Below are 15,618 nucleotides of genomic sequence, written 5' to 3'. Positions count from 1 at the left end.
TCTCCAGGCAAGAACACTGGAGTGGGTTGCCAGTTCCTTCTCCAAAGAGCTGACTAGCACACTAAAATTCACCCAACTGAAGCAATGTTTCCAGAGTTTGGATATTTTGTGGAAAGAAGTGATTACTGTTGTTGACTTTGTAAAAGAACCAAATCCTATGCCCCCTAACACTCTCATAATCCTTTGAATTTCATAAGCACGTGCTTATACACACATGCACCATCAGCATGTTAATATTACCTAGAAGAGTTTGCTTCCCAAGTGGCTCAGTGATAAAGAATCCACCTGCCAAGCAGGAGACGTAAGTTTAATCCCTGGGTTGGGAATCCCCTGGGGAAGGAAATGGCAACCTATTTTAGTATTCTTTCTTTTATTTTACTCCAATATTTTTACCTGGGAAATCCCATGGACAGGGGAGCCTGGTGGGCTACAATTCATGGGGTTGCAAAGAATAGGACACAGGAAGGTTTAATCCTGGGTGGCCCTGAATGTAATCAGAGACGGTCCCCCTATTTGGCATACTTGTCAGGAAGGATGAATGCTTCCTACTATGTGTGATATTTTGAGGGTGTTTCTTATGCAGTTAGAACTAACTGATACAAAATCTTTTCATTGTGTCTTCCTTTAATTCTGAAAAATGTATCTTCATTATTTCTTATAATATTTCTATCTTTTTACTTTTCTCTTCTAGGGTTTGTAGGTTTGCAGTTCTACAGATACTTGGACTCTGTCCTTAAAGCATCCAAGCTTCTCTCTTCATCCTTTCCGGCTGCCTCCGCATACCTTCCCCCATGATGAGATGGATTAACAAGGAGCTCAGCACATATATCCCAAAGGGCCCTGCTTCTCCAAACCAGGTAATCCGAGAAAACATTCTGGGTTTCATGGAAATCAAGGATTTTTAAAACCAATGCATCCATTTTTCTACTGTGTGCTTGTACTCTCTGTATATTTTCCCTCTCTATTGATTTCAGACTAGGCTGAATCTGGAGAGGTCCCTCCAGGACAGGGACATGGGACAGGCCACGGTTGTGACTGAAGCAAGGAAGTAAGTCATCACCCACAACCTGCTAATGTGGTTTCACTGATGACAACAGCAGTGGGCGTGAAATTTACCAGTCCCCTCCGCAGGCCCTCTCAGAGCCTGTGACCATGAGCTTCAGCTCAGTGGATGGGCCATGGTTTTACTCTGATAAATCTGCTCCAGAGAGCAGGATCCAAATGCAGAACACAAGCCACAGACAAGATACCTTCATGGGATTCACACATCTCTAAAGATCGGGCTTCCTTGGAACCATTTCCCAGATCTTGGGCACAAGCACCAACCACCTGGGGACCTTGTGTCTCTCTGATGTCAGGTCACAGAGATGGGCATGAGTGGGAGAGGAGAGGAGATGAGAGAAATGAAGCCAGAGGGGTTTCCAAGACAGAAAACTACCATCATATAATGAAACAGAGCAGATGTCAGGCCTTCCCCAGGGGCGTGAGGGTTCAGGTGAAGATGCTCACCTGGGGCAGAGCCAGCCGACCCTCAGGGAGGGCCTGCTTGTCCCAGGCCAGTGTGGGGCCCAGAGCCACAGCCCTCAGAACCAGGAGCTCTGAGCCAAGGGTGGGCAATAGGCTGGCTTAGCTGACCACAGACTTACCCTGTCAATGTGTACATGCCCCTGCCAGACTGTGAGGATGTTACAGGATCTACACACAGGCTGGACAAGGAGCCAAAGCGGAGCAGGCCACTGTCTTTGTGATGTGGCTGGTAGAGTTGTCCTCGGTAGTCTTGGGAAAAGCAGTCTCATCAGGGCTGATGACCCCTTCAGGGGAACCAATTGGCCAGGAAAGAGACAAGCTAATGACCACAGACAAGAAAATCAGATCCCCAAGCTCAAAAGGCAGAGGAAAGACCCTTCAGCCCCTCCCAAAGTCCTCCTCCAGACAGTGTCCCATGACCTCTCTGTCCCAGTTGGGCCCCCACACCCTTGGACACTTCAGGGCAGCCCCTACCAGGACCCAGGGAGAGAGACATGCTTGTAAGGAGTTCTGTCACCCCAGGGCCCGTCCTAGGGCTAGTGATCTATGTTGACAGCCTTGGAAGACAGGCTGGGCTCCAAAGGGGAAACACAAGGGTCAGGGAGTGGGAGGGGATGGGGGGACTGGAGCTGCCATCTTCTGAGCCATCCCCAGAAACTCTGAGAAGACATTCTCATCCATCATTGAGCTCCAGGGCAGTTGCCCTATGGGGCTCCACAGAGGACAGAGCCTTCCATCATCTTAGTCACCCACTTCCCACCCCTGTGCCTGGGCATCCTCCCCCCTACCCCAACCCAGAAGGACCATCCACTGTGAGTCTGGCTTCAGAGATGGACATGGAAAGGACACAAGTGGCTGTCACCTGCAAAACTGTCTCGATTCTTTTTGAGTGGAATGGGTGGAGGGTGGCGACATTGGAACATAAATAGAAAAAAGAATGGAAGAATGGATAATGGAAGGAAGGATGGATGGATGAAAACACGGGTGATGCAAGGATGGATGCATGCATGGCTGGACAGATGCATGGAAGGATGGCTGGATGAGTGAATAGATGTGTGGGTAGATGAATGGAAGGATGAGTAAATGGATGGATGGAAGCGTGCGTGAATGGACAGGTGATAGACAAATGGAGAATATATGAATGAATGAATATACAACACCAATCCCAAGGGCCCTGTAGGACCCATGAAGGACAAACTTCCGTGAGCAGAGGAGTTTGATTAACTCAGGACCTGCTCCTGCAACCAAGGTGAGACCAACGATAAATTCTCCATCGCTCGACATTGGCAACAACATCCATGGAAATAAATCATCAGAGAGAAGGAAAAACTGACAGGGACCCAGAACGTGCTCTAAGATGCCTTTAATTGCCCTGGTGCCATGCAGACCTAGGACTCCAGACCCTCACTCTTCAGGGGAAGAGGACCTGCCGTGGGAGTCCGGAGCTCATTCTCCTATATCTGCTGGCAGGTGCTGTTCAGGAGGGTAAACTTGGTATATAAGGGCCGTGAGTCCACAATGAAAGTGCAGTTCACCTGAAAATAAAAAAAAGTAATTCTATGTAAGACATAAAATAAAAACAATGTAACAATGAGGGTGCAGAAAGGACTTAACAGGAGCTCAAGGGACATTAAAAACTAAGAAGAAAGAAAAGCAGAATCAAACAGTAGCCTGGGGCTTGGTTCTGGAGCTCAGCTCTCCATGATCAAGGCTGGGAGTTCCTGAGAGGGTGCCTGGCGGAACCATGACCTGCCCCTCAGGGTCCTCTCCCCCAGGGCATGCGATGCCTGAAGGGCTCTGCCCAGTGAGCTCCCGGGGAGCCCACAGCCTGCCCAGGAGATGGTTCAGGTGACACCCCCCCCCACCCAACAGTGGCTGCAAACCCACCCCAGCGGAGGCAGCTCCAAGGCTGGGTCCAGAGAGACCCCAGCCCCACTGAGGGCATCTCTCTGACTGGGACCCATCTTCAAGATCTCAGTCTAACCGACCAGACGTCAGCCCATAGGGTGATGACGTGAGGACTGATTGACCGAGCCTTGTCCTTGCCGCCCAGGAGACCAGGAGGAGGGTGGGAGCGACCAGCAAACTAATCAGTCCTCCCGTCCAGAAGAATCAGAGCAGAGGAAGGAGAGGCCCACATGGAGAACTGCATCTGCCTGGACCCAAGTTCGTAGGAAGCTGGAGGCTGGGGAGCCTCCATCCTGGAGGGAAGGGCCCAGGGGGGTCTGTAGGAGTCTCTGGTGGGCCAGCCAGGCTGTGAGCACAGGGCCCAGCTTGCTGCTGAGCTGGGAGCATCTCTGTGCAGGGGGAGCCCTGGGACCTGGCGGGGAAGGGCCTGAACCCTGCATTCTGTTCCAGGGTCAACACTGATGCCTTCTAAGCCTCCTCACACACCCTCCTTGACATTCTTTTTCATTCTCTGAAGATTTGTGATGCTTTGGGTTGATTTTACTCTCGAACCTTTTTCCCTTCAGGGCCTTCTTGCAAGGGGCAGTTGTCGATGTCTTCATCGTGTTTTTTACAGATTGTGCGGCCCAGGTGCAGGTCCATTAAATACGTCAAGGAGAACTTCTGTCAAAGGGAGATTGTAGAAACTTCTGTGAGTATACACTTTGCAGTAATGAGAAAAACATGGAGATTCGGATAGAAAATGGGCAAATGGTGTGAATGCGCATGTGTGAATCAACTGGGAAAACCTAGGTGCATATTCTTATTTTTTTATTATCAGTTTATATTTTTCTTTTTCATCCTAAATCTCTATTTTCTTACAAAAAGATGCCCCTGAGTGCAGCTCCCGCAGCCCTGGAATTTCCCCTGCCTCACTCCTCCTGATGGTTGGCACCCAGGAGCCGCATCACCAGCACATGGCATTGGCGGGGCAGGGGGGGGTGTTCCAGGACGAAGGGCCCTGGCATTGACAGTACACACACAGCACACCAGACATCACCCAGCTCTCAATCACATTATCCAGACACCCGGAGGGCATCACACGGCTCCTTCTAGGGAGGGGGCCAAAAATGCTCATCCGCTGAGCCTCTGTCAAAGCCATGCTGTCCCTTTAGGGGGCAACATCCAGACCAGGACGGGAGCCCGGGGGCTGGATGTTCCCTCTCTCCTGGGGCAGCTGTGACACCCAAAGGCTCACCTGGCAAACCTTCATCCAGGTGGATGTTTGTGACCCGGGTGTTGCTCTGTGTATTCATCAGCTTCTCTAAGAAGTCATCATGAGATAGAATCTCATCTCTTATGGAGAGGCAGTGAGAACTCGGAAGAACTCAAACATGGAGAGGGATGTAGCCAGAAACCTCCCCAGGGAGGAAAATGCCTCTGGGGCACTGACCTAGAAATTTCTAGAAAACTGGCTTCCTTAGGGGTACAGGAATGCCTGCAGCTGATGCAGCCCACCCCCGCCCCCCAACACACACACACACACATGCCCAGTCTCTTGCACTGCGGCTGGACCCTGGGCAAGGACAGGTTTGGGATGGATCGGGGGCAGCAGTGGCCACACGGATGCTTGAGGCGCTCTTGGCCTTGCCAAGTCCGGGGCTGGGACTCAAGCCAGGGAAGGACCAGCTGGTCAGGAAATGAGGGCATGTGAGGGAAGCTGGGGCTGTCTGTGTAGGAGAAGACCCTCCCATCAGAGCCCTGCTGACTCAGGTCGACTTGGGGCTGGCCATCCAGTGTCAGGCTTGGGTCTGGGCTCAGAACAGCTGGACAACAGTTAATCCAGACGAAGTGTACAGGCAGGGGAGCAATGCACATCAGTGGGAAAGTGCCGCCCGGCCGAGCGCTCAGGACACCATGCTCCCCTCTTCCCCACCCTGATGCTCTGTAACCACAGTCTTCCTGACCTTCCCAGGCTGCCTCGGGGATACCCGACCTTCTTCCTGTCTCCCCCGCCCCTCTCTGTGCCGTCTGCCCATCTGCTCAGCACAATGACCTGGGGTCCACGTCTGACACCCTACCCATACCCCACATCAATTTCCAAGCAGACTCAGAAGCCAGCTCTCCTCTGCCACCCGGAGACCAGGGCAGGGCTTGCACCCAGGCTGAGACACCCACTTCTCCCACAGTGTCCAGAGAGATGCTGGACAAAGCTGAGCAACCTCTTCTTCTGAGTCCCTGATACTCTGAGGGGAATATCCTGACCGGCCACCAACACACCCACACCCTGCGTGCTATCACCTCCCGTCCCCCACCCCCACACCCCCTTCTCTGCAACACAGACCTACAGACTGCAGCCTGGCCCTGCAGACACTCATGACTCCTCCTGGTCCAAGGCCCTCTCTGGGCTTCCCCATCCTTCTTATCCCCAAACCTTCATGTGGGTCCTCCCAGGAGTGCCAGTCTTTAAAAAGGCTCTTCTGCCCCCCACACCACCCTCCCCACAGCCCTGCAGTCCTGCACTGACTGCTCTTGTCCGCCTTTTCAACTGTCTCATCCGAGAACTTGGGGCTTGATTGCTCTCATCACCAGGGTAACAGCCCCAGGAGAGCAGGCCCTGCTATCTCCACTGCCTCCTTCAGGCCTGGAGGGGGCTTAGGGAGGGGGAGAGACTCCCCATGGCCCCACCTTTACCCTGAAGTCAGGCCCTGGGGTGAGGGTGTCGGATCCGTGGTCTGGACGAAAGGACAAGAGATCCTTGTCAGTGTTAGTGGCTCACTTGTGCCTGACTCTTTGCGACCCCATGGACTATAGCCCGCCAGGCTCCTCTGTCCATGGGATTCTCCAGGCAAGAGTACTGGAGTGGGTCACCATGCCTTCCTCCAGGGGATCTTCCCAACCCAGGACCAATGGTGGTCTGCTCCACGAGGTGCCTCAGCTCACCAGCTGGGCCATCAGCCCAGCGGCCTAGGCCCGCTGTCGACTCTGCGATGCTGCTCCTTCCTGGACTTTGAAGTTGGGGTGCTGCCCCCCGGTTCATCTTCCTCCTCGCTTAGCCTTCTGCTTCCCTCTCCTTCTCTCCCCTGCTCCAAGCATTCAGCAAATATATTGGAACCTTGGAGCCCTTCTAATGGAAGTTTGTATTTTTAAACATCCTTGACCAAATGAGGGCTTCCCTGGCGGCTCAGACAGGAAAGAATCTGCCTGCAACATGGGAGACCTGGGTCAGGAAGATCCCCTGGAGGAGGGCATGGCAACCCACTCCAGTATTCTTGCCTGGAGAGTCCCCTGGACAGGAGACCCTGGTGGGCTACACTCCATGGGATCACAAAGAGTTGGACACAGCTGAGTGACTAACACTGACCAAATGAAGGGTCTCTTACCCTTTCATGCAGACCACGGACCCGCCACCCCAACCCTGGGGCCTGACTTCAGGGAAAAGGTGGGGCCACAGGGAGGGTCTCTCCCCCTCCCCAAGCCTCCTCCCTTCCCACCTCCATGCCTTCCCCTACTCCCCTCACCCTCACCTTGTGCTGACTCCTCCTGACCCACAGCAGCTTGTATGCATTCTCGTCTGGTTGGTGCTCATTGAAGTGGTGGATGGCAAACTCCACACACATGCTGAACTCTTGCCCTGTCTTCCCGATGTCCTCAAACATCCAGCTGCAGACATGAGGCCCCAGAGCAAGAAGCCCCAGGAGCAGAGGCAGCTTCCAGAACATGTTGTCCAGCGTCGTCCTGGAGGCTAAGTGCTTGGGAGGCCGTCTCCTCAGCTCCCCACCCAGCACCGCCCTGCCCCGCACAGCGCTCTGCTGCCCACCGGGCCCTCTGCCCAGTTCCTCCTCTCTGATCCTCCCATTATCACCAGATGGGAAATTGAGCTGGGGGTGGGGCGGGGGGATGTCCCAGTTTCCACCCCTTGTCAAATAAGCCTTGGGCACCAGGGACCCGAAGGCTCTGTTCCCCCTCATCTCTAGAGCAGCTTCAGACCAGCCTCAGTAGGGTCTGGGTGAGGGTCTCGAGCCCTCTGGAATTCCCCTCATGGTAGTACACCCCAGAATGGGCAGAGTCATAGGAACGCTTAGGGATATTGGTGGGTCCTGAGTCCTGGGCAGCTGAGGGTCAAACTGGATCTTGGCTGCAGCCCATGACCTCAGGAATCGTCTGGAATGTACAGTGATGGGCAGTGTGTGGGCTGGGATAGTGTCCTCTCCACCTCCCACATCTGCGGACCTCCTTGCCCTGGGGCCTAGCTGTCCTGGGCACTGGGAAGGGGGCTTCTAATGTCTGTGAGCAAGGGGGAAGCCAGCCAAGGCAGGGGCCCTGCTGGAAAGGATGTGAATGGCAGCCAGGAGGGGGTCAAGGGCTGCGAAACATCAGGATTAGAATACGCTGAATTTGGATAAATGTCTTATCAGCTCAAAAAGAGTGTGTGCTCTGCGGCCACTGGTGGATAGTCTGCAACTGTTGTTTATTTGTCAAATCAACACTGAGGTGCAGCCTGGGGTGCTTGGCAGCAAGCCATGGCTCCAAAGAGACCACAGAGAAATTGAAACAGACGTTTCCTGCTCTCAAGCTCTGGACAAGGTACCAGCAGGGCCCATGCTGTTGGTGAAGGGGGGGAGGGTCATGACTGGGGGCCAAACACAGAGCAAGATGTGCACGCCTTCACTGGAGGCCCTGGACTCCCGGCTAAGGCCAGATTGGTCAACTCAAACCAATAGAGCAGGTTCCGGAAAGCTCTGCAGGGGTCTTATCTAAGGCAGCTACAGGGGAAGGGAAGCCTCTGGGGGAAGTTGCACTGGGCTTTTCATTGGTCCTCTCGGGCCTGTGCTCATATTGGGGGCTCATGTCAGGGTAAGGTCCCTGCAGGCCACCTGGCCACACAAACTGGATGTCCCATGGAGTAGCCTCAAGTCTCCACAATACTCCAAATCAAATTTGTTGAATGATTTCTTACACTTTTGTATACATCATCTGGCTTTCACCTTGTGGACTATCTGTCAACCGTTGAGACAGTGCTTTCACTCTTCCCCAGACCAGGAATCTGGCTGTCCTCCCTCTGGTTCTGTCCCTTGTAGCTTTACTTCTCCGGAGACTGGGAGAAGGGATGACCCCTACATCGGAGAGACCTCTTGTAACTTCCCTAACTAAGCAAAGCTGTTACATCGGTTTCCCAAACACTGTGTTTCTGATCCCATACGTGTTTAGAGCTACAACCAGCAGACGGAGGCTGCAGTTGACATTAGCCACCTTCACTTGAACCCTGGTGTCCCCCCAGAAGCTCGTGGTGGGCTTACAGTCACCTTGCAGCTGGGTCTGAATGCTAAGCACCATGACACAAAGACAGGGACAAGTGCAAAGCCCTCCGGTGTAATCAGGTGTATCTGAGCTCAGACCATAGCACAGCTGAAAAGAGGAGGACAAAGAACCTCTGATGGGAGACAGGAGATGAGGCTAGACTTGTCCAGCCCAGGGCCCACGAAAAATGGCTTCATTCCTCTGTGCTCAAGTGCCCTCAAAGGAAGCTCAGATGACCACATCCCCACTCCTATCAGTTTGTACTTGCCCTTATCAAATTGTGGGGAGATGTAGAAATCCCAAACACAGGTACCAAAGGACCAAAGCTGACTCCGGCCAGCTGTGCTCATGGAGTTGCCCAGAGCTGGGGGACAGGGCAGAGGGGGGTCTGTCTCACCAGTGCTTACGGCCTCATCATGGGTATTGGCCAGCCAGGAAAGGGACCAATGACCATGGACATGCAAATCAGATTCCCCAAACTCAAAAGGCAGAGGGAAGACCCCTGAAGCCTCTTCCTCTGAAGTCCTCCTCCAGATGGCATCCCACGGCCTCTCTGTCCCAGTTGGGCCCCCACACCCTGATCCCTTAGAGCCTCCAGGCCTGTCCCAGGGCTAGTGACTCTGTGTTGATAGGCTTGAAAGACAGGCTGGGTTCCAGTGGGGGAACACAAGGGTTAGGGAGCGGGAGGGGAGGGGGTACTGGAGCTGCCATCTTCTGAGCCGTCCCCAGAGACCCTGAGAAGACTTTCTCATCTGTCAATGAGCTCAAGGGCAAATGCCCTGATGGGGGTCCACTAAGAGCTTTCTGTCATCTTAGTCACCCACTTCCCACTCCTGTGCCTGGGCATTCTCCCCCACCCCACCCCAGAAGGACTATCCACTGTGAGTCTGGCCACAGAAATGGACATAGAAGAGACACAGGTGGCTGTCACCTGGAAAAACTGTCTGGATTCCTTTTGAGTAGAATGGATGGAAGCCGGAGGGATGGGAGGGTGAATGGACAGAAGAGTGGATGATGGGAGGATGGATGTATGTCTGGATGGATGGATAGATGGATGCATGGATGATGGAAAGATGAATGGATGCCTGACTATATGGATGAGTGAAGGGATAGATGCATAGACACATGGATGGACAGATGATAGAGAAACGAGGAATATATGGATTAATGAATGGATATGCACACTAACCATGAGGGCCCTGGAGGAACCAGGAAGGGCAACCTCTCATGGTCAGAGGAGTTTGATTAACTCAGTACCTGCTCTTGCAACCAAGGTGAGACCAATGATAAATTCTCCATCGCTCGACATTGGCAACAACATCCATGGAAATAAATCATCAGAGAGAAGGAAAAACTGACAGGGACCCAGAACGTGCTCTAAGATGCCTTTAATTGCCCTGGTGCCATGCAGACCTAGGACTCCAGACCCTCACTCTTCAGGGGAAGAGGACCTGCCGTGGGAGTCCGGAGCTCGTTCCCCTACATCTGCTGGCAGGTGCTGTTCAGGAGGGTAAACTGGGTAAACCAGGGCCGTGAGTCCACAATGAAAGTGCAGTTCACCTGAAAAAAAAAGTGATTCTATGTAAGACATAAAATAAGAACAGTGTAACAATGAGGGTGTAGAAAGGGCGTAACAGGAGCTCAAGGGACATTAAACACTAAAGAGAAAAGAAAAGCAGAATCAAACAGTAGCCTGGGGCTGGGCTCTGGAGCTCAGCTCTCCATGATCAAGGCTGGGAGCTCCTGAGAGGGTGCCTGGCGGGACCATGACCTGCCCCTCAGGGTCCTCTTCCCCAGGGCATGCGATGCCTGAAGGCTCTGCCCAGTGAGCTCCCGGGGAGCCTGGAGACTGCCCAGGAGATGGTTCAGGTGACACCCCCCCGCACCCAACCGTGGCTGCAAACCCACCCCCGCAGAGGCAGCTCCAAGGCTGGGTCCAGAGAGACCCCAGCCCCACTGAGGCCCATATGCAAGGTCTTAGTCCAATTGACCAGACGTCAGCCCATAGGGTGATGACGTGAGGACTGATTGACCGAGCCTTGTCCTTGCCGCCCAGGAGACCGGGATTGACCAGACGTCAGCCCATAGGGTGATGACGTGAGGACTGATTGACCGAGCCTTGTCCTTGCCGCCCAGGAGACCAGGAGGAGGGTGGGAGCGACCAGCAAACTAATCAGTCCTCCCGTCCAGAAGAATCGGAGCAGAGGAAGGAGAGGCTCACAGGGAGAACTGCCTCTGCCTGGACCCAAGTTGATAGGAAGCTGGAGGCTGGGGCTCCTCTACCCTGGAGGGGAGGGCCCAAAGCGGGCGGTCTGTGGGGGTCTTTGGTGAGCCAGCCGGGCTGTGAGCACAGGGCCCAGTTTGCTGCTGAGCTGGCAGCATCTTTGTGCAGGGCGAGCCCTGGGACCAGGAGAGGAGGGGTCTGGACTCATCGTTCTGTCCCTGGGTCAACCCTGATGACTTTCCTTGAAGCCTTCTGTGAGGTAAAGAAAATAGACATAGAGGTCTCTGCCCAGATTCCTGGCACACAGCATCTGAATCCCTTGTAAGTTTCTAAGTGATAAGAACTCCAGGAGCATGTTCTGTTCTACTGAGGTGATTCTAGTGAGCTCCTGGATGGGGACTGGTTACTAGAAAAACCCACCGATGGAATTGGAGATAGTCATGCCAACGGAGGAAGTCTCCTCCCAAATCCTGACCTGAGATTCACAACACCCATGTGGGTGACCACGTTCTTGTACTGGGGGGTGACGCACCTCAATCACCAAAGCTTCTGTGCTCGGGACCCTCCCTCACCTCGTCCTGGGTATCTCTGTGTCTGGCTGCTCACCTGTGTCCTTTCACTATATCTTTTAATAAGACAGGAAAGCTAATTATTCCCTGAGTTCTGTAGGTCACTCCAGCAAATTAATCAAGCCTGAAGAGGGGGAGATAGGAACCCCTGATGTGTGGTCAAATTGGACAGAAATTCTGAGCAACTGGCATCTGAATGAGGGACAGGTGTCTCAGGGGCTTCAGCCTTTAACCTGTGATACCTGATGCCACCTCCAGGTAGGTGGCTGGTGTCCTGGAAGGATTTCTTGGTCACTAGAAGGATCAGTAGCAAGGTGCTCTGTGTGGGGAATAAGGAGTTCCAAAAGGCAGTGAAAGTGTTAGCTGCTCAGTCGTGTCTGAGTCTGCTACCCCATGGACTGTAGCCCACCAGGCTCTCCTGTCCGTGGGATTCTCCAGGCAAGAATCCTGGAGTGGGTAGCTATTCCCTTCTCTAGGGGATCTTTCTGTCCTAGGGATCAAACCCAGGTCTCTGGCATTGCAGGCACATTCTTTACCATCTGAGCCACCGGGGAAGCCCAAAGGGCAGAACTGTTGCTAATTAAAGGAGAGGCAGCACCGAAACCACCCAAGGCAGAGGCTCATAGAGATTAGGAGATGACTGCCTGGGACACTGCATATACCCTAACCTTGACAGCAAGCCCTCCCTTTGAAAACTGCAGAAGAAATAATGCAGGACTGTCACTTCCTTCATCCTTATCACACACTCCTGCTTGACTATATAACCTTTCCCTACTCACCAGGGAGAGGGGGCACAATTTTTGAGGTACTAGCCTTCTGTGTTCCCCCATTGCCTGGCAAGGTAATAAAGCCACTCTTTCTTTCTCCATAATTCTGCTTGGCACTGGGACACAGAGAGCCAAGATTTTGGCAACACGCCCTCCTTGAGGTGATTTTTCCGTCTCAGGTTGTTTTCATTCTCAAACCTTTCTCTCTCCTGGGCTTTCTTGCAGGGGGCAGTTGTCAATGTCTTCGTCGTGTTTCTTACAAATTGTGCGGCCCAGGTCCAGTTCCATTAAATATATCATTGTCCAGCTCTGCCAAGGAGAAATTAGAAAACAGAAGGGTAGAGAATCCAGTAGAAAAGTGGGCGAAGGACTAGACTATGCATATGAATAGGACACGCACCTGTGTGCAATTTCTCTACAAGAACATACCAACCAAAAGATGCCCCTGAGTGCAGCTTCAGCAGCCCTGGACACTTCCCTGTCTTGCTCCTCCTGATGACTGGGACCTGGGAGGCGTATCACCAGTCCACGGCAGTGGCGGGGGGTAGGGGGTGTCATGGGACAGAGGACCTGGGGCTGACAGTACACGCACAGCACACTTGATGTCCCCTAGCTCTCAGTCGTATTAGCCAGACACGCAGAGGGCATTGCACGGCGCCTTCTAGGGAGGGGGCCGGAAATGCGCATCCACTGAGCCTTTGTCAGAGCTGTGCTGTCCCTCAGGGGGAAACATCCAGACCAGGACAGAGGCCTGGGGGCTGGACCCTCCATCTCTCCTGGGGCACCCAGGGGCTCAGCACCCAAGGGCAAACCTTAATCCAGGTGGGTGTTTTTAACCTGGGTGCTGCTCTGTGTGTCCATCACCTTCTCTAAGAAGTCATCATGAGATAGAATCTTGTCCCCTATAGAGAGGTGGTGAGGACTTGAAAGAACTCAGACACAAAGAGGGATGTGGCCAGCAATCTCACCAGGGAGGAACACACCTCCAGGGCACTGACCTGGAATTGTCTAGAAAGCTGATTCCTTAAGGGTTCAGAAATGCCTGTAGCTGAAGCCACCAGCCACAAACATATACACACAAACACACACACATGCCCAGCACCTTGCACTGCAGCTAGACCCCAGGCGAGGACAGGATTAGGAGAGATCAGGGCCAGGAGTGGCCACAGTGATGCTCAAGGGGCCCTTGGCCTCCCCGAGTCCAGGGCTTGGACTCAACCCAGGGAAGGGCCGGCCAGTCAGGAAATGAGGGCATGTGAAGGAAGCCAGGGTCATCTGAGCAAGAGGGCGGCCGCCTCCAGTCCCTTCAGGAGTGTGTGCGGCGGGGGACCCTCCCATCAGAGCCCTGCTCACCCAGGCCAGCTTGGGGTGAGCCGTTCCACAGCCCCGGCCCATGACTGTCACTCACCTTTTGCTGGGCTCGCCTCACCTCCAGCAGCTTGTAGGCCTGCTCCTCGGTATTGCCACTGTTGAACCAAGCCACGGCGAACTCCACAGACACCACAAAATAATCGAGGTCCTTACTAATGTCTACGAATTCCATTTGAATGGCCCAGACATGCATGCCCAGGACAGCAAGCCCCAGAAGCAGAGTTGCCTTCAGAAACATGCTGCTTGACCTCAGCCCGAAAGACAGCTGACAGGGGCGTGGGAGTGGTCTCTGGGCAGGGGCGCCCTCCACAGCCCGTATCCCCTACAGCCCTGCGCTGCTGGCCTCCTGCTTTGAGGGGGCCTCTGCCCAGCCATTCCGCAGCATCCCCGGCCAGTCTCTCCTGTGGACACCAAACAGAGGCCAAGTGGGGGGTCGCATTCCCTCCTTGGTCACGTAAACCTCGAAGGTAGGGACTTGCACCCAGCAGGCTCTGTCCCCCTCATTTCCAGGGCTTCATCCTGTGAGTGTCCCACGCTTGCTGGGCCCTGAGTCCCCCGTTTGCCTTCAGGGCCGTATAAGCAGGGACTCCTGGAGTCACGTGAAGTCCTGGGAGCGCCAGGAAGCTCATTCCTGGGCAGTGGCCAAGGCTGCCTGTGGCCTTGGCTGGAAGCAACAGCCCCCAGGCGAGCCCAGGGGAGTATGGGGTATGCAGCCAGCCGCGGGGGTGTCTAGGTGAAGCTGTCCTCCCCACTGCCCTGATAGGAGCTTCTAACTGTAGTTGATCTCCCAGCCATCTTCTCTCTTATTGACTATCAGCTCATGTCCACTACAGTCAGAGAGTATCTTTCCTATTATGTCTCTTCTTGAAACTTACTGAGGTTTGTTTTATGACCAATATGCCACAGGTTCTTGAGAAGACTGTATGCTCTGCATTCTTCAGGCGCAGCGTTAGGTATTGACGCATCTCACCGCCAGCAGGCTCTAGCAGATACTGATGTATCTCAGGTCACCTGTGTGACCCAACTTTTCTCATATGGACTCTCTTTACTTTATTTTTTGTTTGGTTTAGGTTTGTGTTTGGATCTGTTTTTCTGCCCGTTCCTGAGAGAGGTGTTAAAAATCTCTCACTGTGATGATAATTGTGGATGTATCTAGTCTCCTTTTCTCACAACTGTGTACATTTGAGACACTGTCATTAACCGCTTGTACAAACAGAGCTGTGGGGCCATTTTATTCTCATCAGTGATCCCTTTACATCCCAGTGATGCTCTCGCTGTGGAGTCAGCCTTGTCTGACATCAGAGTCGCCACTCCAGCAATGCTTTCACTAGCGTTTCCATGATGTATCTTTATCCATCTTTTTACTTGCAGATAGTGCCTTAATAATTAAGTATGTGTCTTGGTAAACAGCGTGTAGGTTTTAAAATCAGTCTAACATTATTTTATTTAGAGGATTTATCCCATTCGTGATGACTCCTATTACTTACGTTGAGTATCACTTGGCTCTATGATCATCACTTCCCAGGTGATGCTCCTGGTAAAGAATCTGCCTCCCAGTGCAGGAGACACAAGAGATATGGGTTCGATCCTTCAGTGGGGAAGATCCCCTAGAGTAGGATATGGCAACCCACGCCAGTCTTCTTGCCTGGAAAATTCCATGGACAGAGGAGCCTGGCAGGTTACAGTCCATGGAGTCTCAAAGAGTTGGACACGACTGAGTGACTAAGCACAGCACAATACAGAGGTTATCACATTAAGTTTTTATTGCAGTTTACTGTGAGCAGAAAACATACTCTGAACCATGTCAATCTTTTGAAATTTGTGAGATTTCTTTTCTCTTTGGCTGGCTGAAATGTTTTTATTTTGTCTTCATTTTTGAGCAATATTTTTGCTGACTGTAGAATGCTAGGTTGTTTCCTTTTTGATCTCTATGCACATTCAAAGTAGGGCTTCTGAGAACGATGTATTTCCA

The 15,618-nt window shown here is 53.0% G+C and overlaps 2 protein-coding genes across 2 annotated transcripts; both read right to left on the bottom strand.

Annotated features, from left to right (window-relative positions):
- Nucleotides 1-2,855: 2,855 nt before the first annotated feature.
- LOC109567770 (probable cystatin-15) lies at nucleotides 2,856-7,229 on the bottom strand. Its single transcript, XM_019972796.2, has 3 exons — nucleotides 6,942-7,229; nucleotides 3,988-4,098; nucleotides 2,856-3,062 (listed from the first exon to the last, which is right to left on the bottom strand). Exons 1-3 carry the CDS (start codon nucleotides 7,134-7,136, stop codon nucleotides 2,982-2,984), a joined length of 387 nt encoding a protein of 128 aa, XP_019828355.1. The 5' UTR covers nucleotides 7,137-7,229; the 3' UTR covers nucleotides 2,856-2,981.
- Nucleotides 7,230-10,088: 2,859 nt separating this feature from the next.
- LOC109567778 (probable cystatin-16) lies at nucleotides 10,089-14,237 on the bottom strand. The gene is made up of 3 exons (XM_019972801.2): nucleotides 13,684-14,237; nucleotides 12,474-12,584; nucleotides 10,089-10,275 (listed from the first exon to the last, which is right to left on the bottom strand). Exons 1-3 carry the CDS (start codon nucleotides 13,882-13,884, stop codon nucleotides 10,195-10,197), a joined length of 393 nt encoding a protein of 130 aa, XP_019828360.2. The 5' UTR covers nucleotides 13,885-14,237; the 3' UTR covers nucleotides 10,089-10,194.
- Nucleotides 14,238-15,618: the final 1,381 nt, after the last annotated feature.

This window comes from Bos indicus, chromosome 13, assembly GCF_029378745.1.
Source record: "Bos indicus isolate NIAB-ARS_2022 breed Sahiwal x Tharparkar chromosome 13, NIAB-ARS_B.indTharparkar_mat_pri_1.0, whole genome shotgun sequence".
In the NCBI taxonomy this organism is placed as follows: Eukaryota; Metazoa; Chordata; class Mammalia; order Artiodactyla; family Bovidae; genus Bos; species Bos indicus.
This window is presented reverse-complemented; position numbering and strand designations above follow the sequence as displayed.